Below are 15,813 nucleotides of genomic sequence, written 5' to 3' on the forward strand. Positions count from 1 at the left end.
TTATTTTTTTCAGGTCAGTGGTACATTTTAACCAAAATATTTTTGCATAGAGTTAATACCCTTCTGGCTCTCAACATTATATACTGGCACTTGTCTTTGATTTACAGTCATTATCTAAAGGAATATTTGTTTCAAATATTATTTAATAAACAGGGATGATATCATCAAAGCTATTATAATGAAATTCAAAATACCTCAAACCTCATTAGTCATAAAATTGTCCCAACATATTAGTCCTAAAACATGTATCATATTACTTGTTATGAACTCTAAGATTGGTCAAAGCTAGAGGTCACTTGGAAGGAGGTCAAGTCCAAGGGGACCAACTCCAGAAATTTGTGCCAGAAATTTCATAAATTTGGTGATTTCCTGTAAGTAATATTGGTCATTTCCTGTGACATAGCTATCCATATAATATGATTCAGGTGCGACATATCACAACTGAATAACTGATGATGTAGGCGTCATGTTTGGACTATATATCCTCTGACCACAGTTGGTCAGCAATGAGGGGCCATCTAGGACCAATATTATTCTTCTGGAGTATTAGTAATGACTGTTGCTGTCGGTGAGTGTGATAGAGCTGTGGGGTTACCCGGGGGCAGAAATGTTTGATAGTAGTATTAACTCTATTTCGTGTATCCAAGAACACTAAAGAGCACTGATCTCTTAATTCTAACTTCAAATATGTGCCTTATTAAAAGTTTAAAGAAATACACCTGTGGGACAGCATGCACTTTGTTCTTTTGTTTAATTTTAAATAATGAGTTATATGGAATTAGAGAGAGAGAGATGAGAAAGAGGGTACAGTTATTTATCCTAGGATATAATTTCATAAAGAGACAATACCAAACAGACAGATCCAAGAGCGAGAGAGATAGAGGGAAACATACAGACACCGATCATACTAACATGGAGGTGGGGAGGAGAGGGGGGGGGGGGGGGGGTGAATATTTATCCATATATGTACTATTTTTCGTAATATTTCCTGGAGACACAGAGTCTGACGCTGCATTGTATCACTCCGATGCTATAATCACCATGATAATGCATGTTGACTACCTACAATCTTGCAGCTTTTCACACTTTAAAGCTTATTTGACATTTGTCAGGTATTTACAAAAAAATGTATCTTACTCTATTTTGATCTGACTTTATTACATAGATCATGGGTTCCTTCCTTCCTGTTGATGCAGAATGCTCTCCTCCCTTTAAATATGTAAAAACCTCCTTGATCATTGTATATATTTGGCCCTAGTTCATCCATTTCTAAAGCTATGTGCTCAAAAAGATAATTGAAGGTTCCTTCTTCTCACAGCATCACCAATTCTTTGTGTTGTACCTAAACTGAATTACAAGATTTTATGAACCAGAAATTTTGTAAATCTATCACCTTACTATTTACCCCCCCCCCCCCCCAAATTAAAAAAAAAATTGAAATTAAGATAAACAAATAGAAGAAGAAAAAAGTTAAGATGAGATTTCCAGCATTTATCATTCAATTCTTCTTTTTGTAATGTACCGGTATTATCCTTTTTTTATTTTTAATGTATGAACTTTTCTAAATCTTTTTCCCTTAAAATGATCATCTCGGATGAAAATATTTTCTTTGTTTTTCATCCGAGAGTGGAGGCATTGAACACTTCCCTAACTTCTAGCAAACTCCGTCAATGTATCTTTAGTTTCCATGGAATCGCCTCTTACCGGGACTCAGGGATGTGGCGTTGCTTCCTCCTGCCACTGTTAAGAACAAAATTGTGGTTTGGCCGTTGGGTGTTCGTTGACGCCATATCCTTGTGACGTCCTTGGCAATTGCCGAGCTTTCGAAATTGGCAAACCCCTATTTGAACAAGCGAACCATCGGAATGGGGATAATGCAATGGACGTTATGAGGAGATGTGGAGGTGGAAATCGGAAGTGTTTGATTTTCTGCAATTGTGACACGGTATTTGATTTCTAGGCTAAATGGACAATTAGATCAATCCGTCAGTGGCATTGGAGTACGAACAAATTGATGTGGTTTGCTTTATAATATTTGGTTTGAGGTTTTCTTTTTTTTGTTTTGTTATAGCAGAAACTATTTTGTTCAACAAGCAATCTTGGTCTGGGATAGAAATGAATGATTTGGCATTTGAATGGGTATGCGGTCTAGGTGTAAATGAAATGAAAAGGGGGGGTATTGTGTGTGATAACTATTTAATAGGTGGAGGTGTTCATGTAACTGAAAAGAAGTGGCATACTTCACATTTGAGTCTTGGCACTGTAATTAATGTTGGGCCATTTGAATTATTCATAATAGTGGTCTATGATTCGTGCCACTGTTATGGACTTGGAGTTGGTATTTGAGAAAGTATGTATAATAGGATCAATTAAAATGGCATAGTTGTGTAATAAACTGGAGTTTTATTGGTGGGTGAATTAAAACTAGGTCCTCGTTAGCAAGGTGTTTGAATTATGGTTTGAAAGTAAACACTTTATGCTATTTTTAGAAGGAAGGTGGTAATTTTCTAATAATATTTCATCCCCATCAGCCACGATTTTATTGCCGTTGTCTCAAACTTTATGAAAGTAACCACTTCCTCATATGAAAAAAACCTGTAAAAAAATTATGTTGGTCACATGAAAATGAAGCATTTATGTTAAACGTGTAATCTCCTAATTTTTCTTGCACACGTCATTGCTTTTTGAGAGCCAGGAAGACATTAACCTCTGCAACATAAAGAGTTGAAATGATTGATATGAGCCCTTCTGGCTCGTAGAGGACTTAATCTCTCTTTCTCTTTCTTTCTCTCTCATTCTCCCTTTCTCTCTCTCTCTCTTTCCCTTTCTTTCTCTCTCTCTCTCTTTCCCTTTCTTTCTCTCTCTTTCCCTTTCTTTCTCTCTCTCTTTTTCTCTTTCGCTTTCTCTCTCTTTCTCTCTTTCTCTTTCTCTCTTTTTTTTCTCTCTCTTTCTCTCTCTCCCTCTTTCTTTTTTTCTCTTAATCTTTCTCTCTTTCTCTTTTTTTTCTCTCTCTTTCTCTCTCTCTCTCTTTCCCTCTCTCCCTCTCTTTCTTCTCTCTCTTTCTCTATTTTTCTCTCACTATCTTTTTTTTCTCTCACTCTCTATCTGATAGTAGTTTTCCATTTTCTTCCTCCTCACCTTCTTTTTTTAATTTCTTTTTTTAATTTCTTTTCTATCCCAGCTCAACTACTAGTGTTTTTCTCTTCTTTCTTTTTTTGCTGTCTATCGTTGGGCTAATTTGTCTTTTAATGAATATTTCGATCTATTTAACTATTTTTTTTTTTTATCTCATCTCACAAAAATACACCAGTAACATGATCACCAATACCTTTATAAATCAATTTATTACAAAGGATAAAAGTAAAAACCAGCACTTAGTGCAAGTCATTTATGGATTTACCCCTTCTTGTTTTATAGGTCTTTCCACCCAACGAATACTCCCTGGGGCCCATCACAGCACCTGTTTCAGTTTTATTTTATGAAAGGTATTACTATTACTATTAGTCATATGTATCATTTCATCATAATGTTTGATTTATTTTGTAGTAGACTGCAACTTGTATACTTCCGTAGGGGGTTGGGGGTTGGGGGGAAGGTGGGATATATATATTTGGCCATATCCTACTGTCTGGCAAGGTGTAAAAGACTATCGGTTTCTTATCTGATCTAGACACCATCATAAAAGGAACACAGGGGGTACGTACTGATCCTCATTAATATTAGGGCAATGTCAAGGGTGTCTGGCCTGGAAGTAGGGGGAGTTGCAGAAGGTCTGTGACCTACGTGGGGGTGCAGTGGTTCCATGAAGGAGATGAGAAGGTAGGAGGGGTGCACCTACGAGTCATCAGGTCTTTGACCTATCTAGGGGTGCTTCCTAGGGGGGGGGGGGGGGGGTAGAATAGGAGAAAGACATGGATAGGGGTGTGGCACTGGTCCTTGAATTTATTTTGAATTCAGGATTTTAAAAGAAGTTCAAAAACTTATGAAATGTTTAACTGCGGATTACGGTGAGGTAAAAGATTGTATAAGGGCAGGGCTCTACAAGAGGACTGGGATTTTAGGTGAAGCAAAAGTCAGTATATATATATCTTAGTCATTGGCACCCCACACAATGACAGAGCTCTGACAGCAAGCATGGAAACCACAGTGGTTTACCTCAGATTATGAGTGGTAACCCAGAAATCCAGGTATTGACTCATCCCTAGAGGGCTTTCTTTCAGCTTTTTTCTTTTTGACTTTTATTGTTGCCAAGTTGCAGATCATCGATATAGAGATGTTATGCAGCAGTGGCTTGTCAGCAACCTTTTTTTGATACTGTCAAATGCTGATAAAACTACATAGATAGTAGAAAGACTGAGCAGTTTACCTCTGGAAAGTTGTGAAAGAGCTTTGGAAAACTAAGAAGTAAAGAAACGATTATGTCTGCACGTAAAACACCTTGGATTATATAAACACCATGCCATGACTTGCTCCAATCCTGATTACACAAACTTTGATTACTAATTGGCACTAACTTATTTGGTACCACTCCCTGTAAGAATTAATGAAGATCTTTAACTCCTTCCCATATTTAACCCTTCTCGATCAGTCAAGTGTAGACATATATAACCTGTCCAGACTTAAAGAAATTTAAACAAAACTCGTAGTAACAAATGACGTACAAAGAATCATTGTATATTTTACAAAAAGAGCATACAGACGAGAAATCAACATCATATAAAACCAATTTTGACGTTGTCAGTTGATTCTTTATTGAGCTTTCGATCAGTCAAAACGATGATCAGGCAGGCATTTTGCTACACAACGTTTCTTTATACGTTGAATGCTGATAGCCTGAACGCAAGGATATTTCCAATCCTTTTTTCCAATCCCGCTCTCTGCAACATTCCTCAGTCTTGCTGCCTGTTGCTACGAGATAGTACAGAGTAAATTCATCTGGGGGGCATTTCACAAAACTTGTCATCAGTGACAAATAACAATTTGTGTTATAAGCTACTGAAAGCCTTGCTTCTGATTGGTTATCAGCAGATTTGTTACTGATTTTTGTGATTTGTCATTGAAAAAATGCTTTGTGAAACCCCCCCCCCCCTGGTGCGTGAAGAAGGCTGTAAGAGCTATGTAATGTCAGTGGCAGAAACGGCCGTCTTGCGAGCAGATGACGGTACTTATAGTGTTATCATCATCACACACATAAGACCCTGTATTACATGTATTGCTCTTTCATAGGGATGAGTTAAACTGTTAATGCAGATTTGCAGATAGATCTTTTGAGTTTATGAGTGTCAGAGTGGCTTACTGCATAATTGTTAGAGTCATAAACATTTGCCTGAAAAGAGAGGGAAAATTTACTCACTTGAAAGAATGATTACTCATCAAAGTAATCCATTTTACAGCACTTTATGTATGATTGAAACGTGGCATAAAAACAAAAAAAAATTACGATCTCATCACTGTCTGATTGAAATTTCGTTCAAAAGCAATGATGAACTTGTCATCCGTGGCTTAAAACCCTTTGAATGTGGAGATGTTTTCCTGCTTTTTGTCACTCCATTTGAACAAATCAAATCAAAGCTGACAACTTGATTGCAATTCACACCTGACTCCATGATTAATCATGTACGGTATGAGTGCAAGAAAGGCAAGGTTCACACAGCAGTCAATTAAGGTCGTGGTTATCTTGTAGTTGGGGACCGTGGGGATGGACGCAGTCATGGTTACTAAACTTCAGGTTAACTCGAAGTTACAAATCACAACAGGTCTTAAAGCCCAACTGCACTACGTATAGCTACTAGCGCCCTCTATATAGCAACCAATGCCTAATCAGTGCCTGTTGATCCCTTATGATCCTCTTTTTCTTATGTTAATTGAGAGCTGATTTGATGAGATAACCACCTGTCAGTGACCTTGCAGGGAGGTCTAATCCCTCCTGGCCAAACTAGTGCGGTGTGGCTTTAAGGTTAGCACGGTAGCTGAGGGCAGCAGGGGGTCCTCACTCAAGTTAAGGGTGCATGCTTTCCCTGGATTGCATTTAACTGTCAGCGTGTCCACACACAAAACAATTTATCCCGAAACTCTATAACGAAACGTCGTATAAAGAATCATAGTATACATTTCAAAGTGTCCACACACAAGAAACATCATATAAATAATCATCGTATAAATTCAAGGATGTCCATAAACGGAAGAAAGTAATCCTGAAACTCTACAGTCTGGTCTCCTTTCGCTCGAGGTCACGTTAAGCCCCGCCCAGTTAGTTACACTAGTTACACTCCCCCTGTCCACACACAACACATTCGTGATTAGGCGTGATTCTTTATTGAGTTTCAGTTCGAAACGATGCCCAAACCTGCGTTTCGTTAGACTAGTTTCGTTAAACGACGTATCGTTAGTGAGCGTCCACACGCACAATTTCATCGTAAAACTATCGCGAAATGGTATCACTATCGCGAAACGGTATAGCTAATCACGGAAAATGTTGTGTGTGGACAGGGGGTGTGAATACTGTTGTTTCGGTCCCATGTGAACCCTTGGCGTGGTTAGTGGTTCGTTGTTTCTGACTTTGAGGTTTGTCCAACTCAAAGTTTAAATCACAATGGCCCCGTGTGAACACAGCCAAAGTTACCTTGCATAATCCCCTAGATCATATGGATAAATGACACACAAAGATTAAGCCTGATGCATGTAATGAGATCAATCTCTCTCTCCCATCTTAATCATCCTCACATTGTGATAGAAATGGGAATGTAATCTCTACTCGGGACATGCAATGCACTCAGGCAGTTTGACAAAATCATTCTCATTCTACCTCACAATACTGGGAATTAATCAAAAAATAATGATTGAATTTAATTTTGATTAAATAGAAAGATCCTTTTATCTTTAATTCCATTTGCAAAGGAGTGCAATGGTCATACCTGTTATTAAAATACCTTCAATATCTAATATTTTTCTTGAAGAAAACAATATTCCTCTCATAATTGATCATTAAACTTTTTAAGTTGGTTTCTATGTCTTTACCAGTTTGTTAAAGTGTATTATCATCTTAATCTGATGTGAACTAAGTGACTCCTACTGAGGAGAATACAGTCATTTTTGTTGACTCTTGTCGTATTCGCCATAGCACTATCGGACAAAATTTGCAGGTCAGTTATTATTAGATAGCTGTAAGGGTTGATCATCTCTAATAGCCAGCAGTAGAATAAGATTCATTTCTACAATATAGTTTGATATACAGGCCTGATAAAAACCCGATTTAAATCGGTTTCCCGATTTTTTTGATTTTTCCCGATTTTTACCAGATTTTTTTTTTTCTTCCCTTTTTTATCCTGATTTTCCTGATTCCCCCCTTATTTTCTCTATTCTTCCTTATTTTGCCCTATTTTTTTCTCCCAATTTTCTTACTCGAAAGGGGGGAATGTTGTTAGATGCCGTTTTTTCCCCGCGAATCGCCTTTTTTTTTTTTTTTACTCAAGGGGGGCGTGGTTGAGGGGAAAACAAAAAACCTATTTTTTTTTTAGTGCTCACTATCACCCCTGGATATATAAAGCAAGGAGATGTCTAGTAACCTCTATATATAAACATCATTTTTGCACTTGACTCTGTTGCCATGGTTACAACATCCAGTTTTAGATGTTTGAATCATGGTTCCATCCAGGTCAGGCTGTAGCAAAGTGTCTTTGAAAACATTACTTGTGGGTTTCTCTAATAAGGTGATGAATGTTAGCTAGGTTTCTGCTTCATTTCCTTGTGCCATCTTGTGCCATCTTGTGGTTTAGAAACTTCAAACATTCTTGTAGAAAAGCACCATTTTAAGATTCAAAATGACATGATGTGATTTCAGTCAGCAGAGTTTGTGGTGGAATTATGTGGGGAAAAAGGAATTAGATGCTTTACTTTGTAGATAATTGCACTATTAAGATACAAGCTGTGATGACTTTTTAACAACCATTTCCAAAATTAAACATTGAATCAAGGTTTAACTGACAAGCCCAACTTAGATGAATCCAACTTCGATGAATCTTGACAATACTATGATAATCAGTTGCCATTAAACTTTCTAACATACTTAATTGCATTCTAGATTAGATATAACCAGAATTAGTAAAAATATAAAACAAGGTTTTTAAACATTGTAAACATAAATTGCACAAATGATGGAGAATATTAAGCCTCTTAGTCTAAATGCTCATAGTACTTCGAGACAATAATCAGTTAACCTCACCCTACATATCGTCACTTGCATTCACAAGTTCACTTCCCAATCACTTGCAAAATTATGGCTATTTTTGACAATGTCATTACTATTTTCTTGGCACAGGGTTATGTGAACTAGAGTAGCTGGCCTTTTTTCTGCAATAGTACTTGATTACATTAATACAATGAGAAGGGAAAAAAGCAAGCTGCTTGGATCTATTTCCGAATGTCCGGTCAATTTCCGTCAGTATAAATGGAATAGCCTGTGAATCACTGACAATTCACATTTTTTGTCAAACGGGTGAAGTTTGTGAGAATATTGACATAGTATGTGGGTTTGTGAATAAATAAGATCATGACTGACTAAGAATAGATTTAGTAATGACTTTGGTCTGGTTGAAAATAAGGAGTTCTTGTTCATTTAAAGTTATAAATACCTAAATATTGACACATCTGTAGGTGTCTTTAAAAAAAAAAAGTGGTCACAGATATAGAAAGTGATTGTATTAAGCTTACAAGCTTTTCTTAGAAACATAGGAGCATGTGAGTGAAAGTTTGAGCAAAGTTCGATTGAAGTTAAGAAAGTTACCCATTTTTGAAGTTTCAATCAATCAAACACAAACTGGCAATGCTGTGATGTAATTACAGGCTCGAGCCTCTCCAATTTGCTTTGTACATACAACTTCATAAACTTTTGTTTTCTTCATTATTAATGATGGAATAGATTTCTTTTCCATAAAGGGTTTGAATAGAAACATATTCCCAATAATTATATCTAGGGTGCATGTATGATTGACCTTTTCTTGACGGAAAATAAACATTTTTTTTGTTTTAATACAGAGCAAATGGGAGGGGAGCTTGCAAGATACGTCATGGAGTTGCCAATTTGTGTTTCATTGAACTCAACTTGGAAATTCATAACTTTCTTATTTTTAATTGGAATTGGCTCAAACTTTCACTGACCTGTTCCTCTCGTTATTCAGCTTCTACTACTAATACCAGGGTGAACTTCCCCCTTAATTGCTAATGATGTTTCCCTGTAGGTCCAGTCTCCTGCATGGTGCCAGTTTGCCCCCCAAGTCCAGGAAATTGTACCGATTCCCTGGACTCTCTTGACGTCTTTCATGTTGTAATGTCCTGAGGCCTGGTTTTTCGAAAGTTGTCACCCTCTAGGTTTTTCTGGAAGGAAATAAGTTCTTGAACAGGAAACCCCAGGGGCAGGTAGCCCGAGGGAGGATGACTTTATCGAGTAGAGATGCTTCCAGATTTTAAATTCATAAAAAATGTCTGTTTGCTAGGCAGAATGGAGCGAGCCTCCCTTGATATTTGTGGTTTTCAGGTTTTCATCTCGGAGTTCCTGTCCCAGGTCCTCCTAGGATTTCATACATCCTCTTCACCCTGGCCTAGATGACTCCAGTCTCTGTTTTCTAGTTTCTTCTACTTTAATAAGGAGGGGCTTTTGAAGTGCTAACATTTTACTCTAAAAAGAATGAGTTAACAGGAACTTCACAATGGCTGGTACCTCCTCGTTAGCCCAGTAAGCTTGAGCTTTAGATATTAGACAGCTCATCAGCGCTTCTTGAAATAATAGCCTGAGTTTTAAGTTCCCTGTCTCCATTAAATCAAGTCAAGTGATTTGCAATCACTCAAGGAATTAGCTTGAGCTGCAGAGCATGTCACAGTTTAATTGTGTCTTCACCAGCAAATTTCCTATTTCATGAACAAGGCCTAGTTTGCTTGGGATGATAGCTCGAGCTAAAATCCGAAGTACAACCATGAAATACTTGTGTCTTCTCACAATTCAAAAGTATCTGAAGCTACTTGTGTTTTGGCCAATATACCTGCATCGGAATCAGTGGGTTGTTTTGAAAGCTTAGGCTTATGAAAACGGGAGCAAATAGAGGCAGGCCTGGTAATGGTTCCTTGTATGTTGCAGTTCGTCACATACCTAGCATCTTGTTTCATCATGAATCATTCCTCGTGGGGATGCCGTTTCCTATGAAATGTGCCCTGTGTTTGTTAGCATCGTCTTGGTAACCTGTGCCTGGTCTTTCTTCCTTGGTGGCATACTCTAGTTTTGAGGTCATAGAAGGTCGGAGAAGGTCAGGAACGGTCTTCATGTGAGATAAGTGTCAGTAATGATCATAAATGTTATCAGAGATAAAACGGAATGCATTATGATTTGTTTCTTTTATTGAAAGACACTAAAAAAAGGAATGGTCCCATGATTGTATTTTAATTCTTGATATATAGACAGCACATTTTCTAATTGTAAATGCAAGGATTTTAATGGATTATTTTGCTCATTAAACACGATAATGACAAAGTAAATTGAATCATGTAATCAAGTATTTTCTTTCTTTTTTAAATCCTTGTATCCAGTTACCAATCATCCCCAAATTTGAGGAGGACAAAGCAGCATCGCCAGGTAGCAACCAAGAGGGCGCCAGCACATCTGCAATCATGGAGGGAGCCGCTGCCGAGCCGGAAGTATACACCAACGGGACCGACACCCTGGACGTCGCGGAGCACGACGACATCTTCGACGTAAACGGGAGCGCGGAGATCACGCAGACGGACGATGAGTTTGAGAACAACGAGCGGATGATGGAAGAAGAGGATGCAATTACAAAGAAAGAATTTGCCGAGGTGGAAGATATTTTTCAGAACGACAATCATGTGATTGACACCAATGTTATTGAAAATGAAAAGGTGAGCAAAGCGAAAGAAGAAGTGGAAGATATTTTTGGAGATGACCTCCACGTTGAAGAGGAGGAGGAGGAGGAGGAGGAGGAGGAGCACGATTATGAACCTATATTTACGGCAGACGCAAGAGAAGAAGAACCTGTCATAAAAATCACAGATGTAGATGCAGAGAGGTCAAATCCTGAGGTCACCTTGGAACCTGAGGGGACTTTGGACAATGAGGCGGATACGTCTGAGCTGGATTTACCCTTTCCTGATATGCCCAGGAAAAGTGATATTTCCCTCAACTGGGAGGAAGTAGTGGAGGAGGAGCAGAAGAAGAAGCAGGACTCGGCTCCCACCCCACCACCCACAGACATTGATGCCCCTTCTTCCCTTGCTGCAGGGCAGGAAGAAGAAATAGACGAGGGTGAAGTGGCCAAATTCGTCGAGAAGATCTTGATCAGTTCAATGAATGAAGTGTCTAGCCAAGCGGAGGAGCAGGAAAGTGAAAGTCAAATTGAAAATGTTGTGGAGGTTCAAGTGAGTGAGCCCGCATTCGAAGCCCCTGAGACAACAGTTGAGTCAGACAATGTTCTGTCCCTGGAGATGGGGCCGGAGAAGGTTGATGTTGTTGTCGATGAGCCAGCTGAAAAAGAGGACTACTCAGTCAGCATCAAAGCTCCGGCCAGTGAACATGCTGACATCAATGGACTTGCAAAAGATCATAATGGTGACGATAGAGAAGTAGGAATCCACACTGCTGTTCCTGTGGGTGTAGTGGAGGTAGCAGCGGAAGTGGAGGATGTCGTTAAAGACAGTCAAGCAACAGATAATACGGACAGTCCAGCTGCAAGTTTTAAGGACACTCAAGGTGCAGATTTTAAGTACAGTCCTGCTGTAGAGGCATCAGCAACATTTGATAAGACTGAAGAGCCCAGGAAAACACCCGACTACAATATTTCTGTAGAGAGCAAACCAGAGGTCGATGTCACCAAGAGCATGGAGTCGAGCGAGGGTCGACAACGCAAGATGTCTGTTCCCAGACCAAGGGATGTCAGGAAAGACCTCTCACAAGCCCGTCCAAGCTTCTTTGGCTCCAACACTTCAGGTCCAAAGCCCTTCATGTCCAATACCCTACCTAGGGTGAGTGTCCTTCCAAAGATCAGCACATCATACCAACGCAAGTCACCCACATCACCCATGTCTCTATCTGGAGATTACTCCAGCTTTAACAAGGGTGCAGAAGAGCTTCCTACAGTGGCTGGACCAGATTTGAGTAAGGACGACAGTCCAGTCATCAATGAACTGGGTACCATTGAGCTTCCTCTTATTGAAACACTGTCCAAACCATCATCGCCGAAAGCAGCAACTGCGTCAATAGACATGGTAGATCATGACTATGTTGTCCCATCGGAGGAGACCAAGGTAGAGTCTGGTCCCATGGCACCTGTCTATGCTCACAAAGGTGTCGGAAAAGATCCTATCGTCTTGGATGGCACAACTCCTGAAGAAATCGAATCCATGTTTGCCAAAGACCCAGAGGAGGAGGAGCCCAAAAAGAAGAGCATGGGGAAGGACGATGTCCTGGCATCAACACGAGTAAGGAAGGTCTCCAGACAAACATGGAAGGGCCAAGTTGAGTTCCAGAAGTCAGTGGACAAGTCTTCCGTTGTCCTTGATCAGTCGCAGGCTGCCAGCTTAAAGAGATATGAGGAACGAAAGAAGAATAGATTTGATACTTTTTCAGGAAAGTACAGAGCTCGTGAGGACTCTACGTCAGAGGCTGAATCTGAAGGAAGCCAGTCATCGCAGAGTGGACCCAAAATGCCAGATGTTGTCCAGTCGGGAGGAAAGATCTCTAGTCATGCCCATCCAGATTCAGAAATAGTAGCGCCCAAGCTGAACATGAAATCTGTTCGCTCTCTCTGGGAGCAGAAGGCTGCTGAAGTAGAGCAACGCAGACGTTCCCTACAGACCAAGAGTCGGCCAGTGTCCCAAGGAGAGAGGGCTAGACCATCCCACTCAAAGGGTATCAACAAGTCTGTTGATGGCCTAGACAACCTAGATGACAGCATTGAAGGCAGCACAACTTACTCCTACGATGGAACATCCGATGATGGTTCTACCAAGAGGGAAAGTTTGATCGAGAGGGACATTCGCCTACAGAAAGAACGTACCCTGGAGATTTCAAAAGAAAGGGATCGTCTGCGATCGGAATCCACCTCCTCAAGAGATGAGAGTCAGCAGTCGGAGACGTCAGAGAGTCAGGATGACCAGCTTGTGGACATTGTCCGCGATACCGAGCTGAGAAGAGACTCGGACGATGGGAGATCGTCACCAAGTCAGAGCAGTGGGTATACGTCGGGTCGTTCCACACCGTCGACCCCCGCTGGGGATGACATCCTGAAGGTCAAGACTGGAAAGTCCTTGGGAAAGACACCCGAGCTGAAGATGTCGCTGTCACCCACTGACCCAGAGGCCAGCTCGATCAACTACAAGGAGTACCAGAAGGCACTCAAGGGATCCAAGGCTGATGGGAAGTTCTCCAAAAGCGCTACCTTCCCAAGAAGAATGGAAAACTATGACAAACAGGTACAGTACAATCTCCTGTCTTTGTAATTTGTGTTTCTTGCCTGTATTTCTCTATATACTGGTACATAATGTCCTTTATCCATGCCTGTGAAAAATATTGATGTTCATATATGCTGCATGTTTTCATTTGAGTGTTCAATTTGTTAGCATTGTTTATCCCTTGATACTTTTCAGCATAAATGTAATGATATAAATGGGATTTTCAAAACAATCACATTGTCATTAATCACTAACAAACATACACTTGTACTCTGCACTCTGTTGTTAATTTTTCATGCTTGTATTGTATGTATTACATCCATTGACCCGATTAGCCACTCACAAACATACCAGAATGGAAGAATGTCAAATTAAAAAGTATATTTCCAACGAAAAGTGAGGTGAGAACATAATTACATTTTCTTTCTGGTTGATTATTCTTTGTTTTTATTTCTCAATCCAAAAGTCTTTCCCTTATCTTATCTATCTTAGTCACCTTTCTCTTTGAGGTTCCCTTTGTAATTTTTCTTCTTTCTTTTTTCAAAAGTTTTCAGAAATTCTGCATGATCAAAACTGGTGGTGCCGATCGATTTTTCCACAAATATGTGGGCAAACAAAATATATTGTTAGTTTATTTTAAAGTTTCCATACTTCCTTTAACAATGCAAGGGTAATGGTTTTGCTATCATAATGTATACTTAATCATCAATGGGTTACTGTTAGCAGCCTTTACAGAGTTGAGTTCAGGGTTAAAAGTAAGGAATTTAGGTAGCTTAAAGAATTATTAAACAGACCACAAAGCAATTGTAGCAAGAGCATGTTGTGTCATGAATCTATTTTATCTTGCTATTAATAAAGCTGCTTACCGACAGGTGGCCAGATGAAGGGCCTCTCAAGCTTGGGATCGTATCACAAGTGGGAACGGGAAATGAAAACTGAATCCTCAATTTCTCTCCTACCCTGCCGCAAAACTAGGCAACACTATCCCTATGCATTTCATCCTACTCCCATATCCAACCACACTTCCCCCATCTCCTTTCCACTTGCATGCCTTGCTGCTATTTTGAGCTATAGTGAAATCAATTTTTATTTTCTTTGAAAATGGGGCTTTCTTTGAATATATTTCACTTTTTGTACAATATATTTACATTCCTTAAAAAGCAGGGAACATAAATGTTTGTGAATGAACATGACTTAAAAAGCAGGGAACATAAATGTTTGTGAATGAACATGACTTAAAAAGCAGGGAACATAAATGTTTGTGAATGAACATGACTTGAAAAGGCTACCCTGGTCGGCTGTCAAGGGAGCTTTTTGGGTGCAAAAAAAGAATCGTAAAAACACAAGTTACTTGATAAATTACCAGGGAGCAATGTTTTTACATTTATCAGAGCTTGTTGTTTAATTTACAGATAGATGTAGATGACGGGACGAGGTTCATGAATACACAAAATATTGTAAAGTGGTCCAGATTTGCAAGGTGAATTAATCACAGCTTCATGATGATTTTTGCCATTCGGGAAAATCTCTTGCAATGAACAAAGACAACATGAACAGTTTGTGACCATTTAGTGTCATAGCTTTATAGTATAAAACTTTGGCATTGTGAAGTGAAGTTGTCTTTTCTCAAGTGCAATGTACTTAAAGGGATCCGGTAACTTTGTCTCAGATTCTATAACAAACCCTGGATTTAGCTCATGCTGCAAAGCTAATTTTAAATCAGTCAGGAACCCCATGACTTTTACAAGCTGATCGCCTGTCTAATTATCAAGATATTAACGATGCCTTTAACATCATTCAACAGGCCGAGTCTTCAGGTGTCTCGCCGACAAACAGCGTAGGAGACGTCCCTGATGTGATCATGGTGGACGGTAACAAGACGACCTCACCGACGGGAGACAAACCCAGGAAGGCCAGCATCGTCCAGCAGGGAATCAAACTCTCACAGAATCTGGAGAAGAAGAAGATTGGTTAGTTTTTATTTTCTGCTTATTTATTCCTTATATGAACCTTTATTCCTTATATGATCATTTATTCCTTACATGATCATCTTTTCCTTATATGATCATTTTTTGTCAATTCTGATCATTTCTTCCTTATATGATCATCTATTCCTTATATAATCATTTATTCCTTACATGATCATTTTTTCCTTATATGATCATTTATTTCTTATATGATCATTTTTATCCTTATATGATAATTTTTCCTTATATGATCATTTATTCCTTACATGATCATTTATTCCTCACATGATCATTTATTTCTTACATGATCATTTTTTCCTTATATGATCATTTCTTCCTTATATGATCATTTCTTCCTTATATGATCATTTCTTCCTTATATGATCATTTATTC

General features: G+C 39.1%; 1 protein-coding gene across 2 annotated transcripts in view; it reads left to right on the forward strand.

Moving 5' to 3' along the window:
* Positions 1-15,813, forward strand: part of LOC115918958 (serine-rich adhesin for platelets-like) — a 39,371-nt gene that overhangs the window by 18,554 nt on the left and 5,004 nt on the right. For both annotated transcript variants that reach the window (XR_004066062.1, XM_030995644.1), the window contains exons 2-3: positions 10,576-13,473; positions 15,257-15,422. Coding sequence is in view for 1 of the 2 variants with exons in the window: in XM_030995644.1 (XP_030851504.1) it covers positions 10,657-13,473; positions 15,257-15,422 (2,983 nt within the window). In the remaining variant the exon portion in view is untranslated. The remainder of the gene's footprint in view (positions 1-10,575; positions 13,474-15,256; positions 15,423-15,813) is intronic.

Source organism: Strongylocentrotus purpuratus, unplaced genomic scaffold (assembly GCF_000002235.5).
Source record: "Strongylocentrotus purpuratus isolate Spur 01 unplaced genomic scaffold, Spur_5.0 spur5_scaffold_3, whole genome shotgun sequence".
In the NCBI taxonomy this organism is placed as follows: Eukaryota; Metazoa; Echinodermata; class Echinoidea; order Camarodonta; family Strongylocentrotidae; genus Strongylocentrotus; species Strongylocentrotus purpuratus.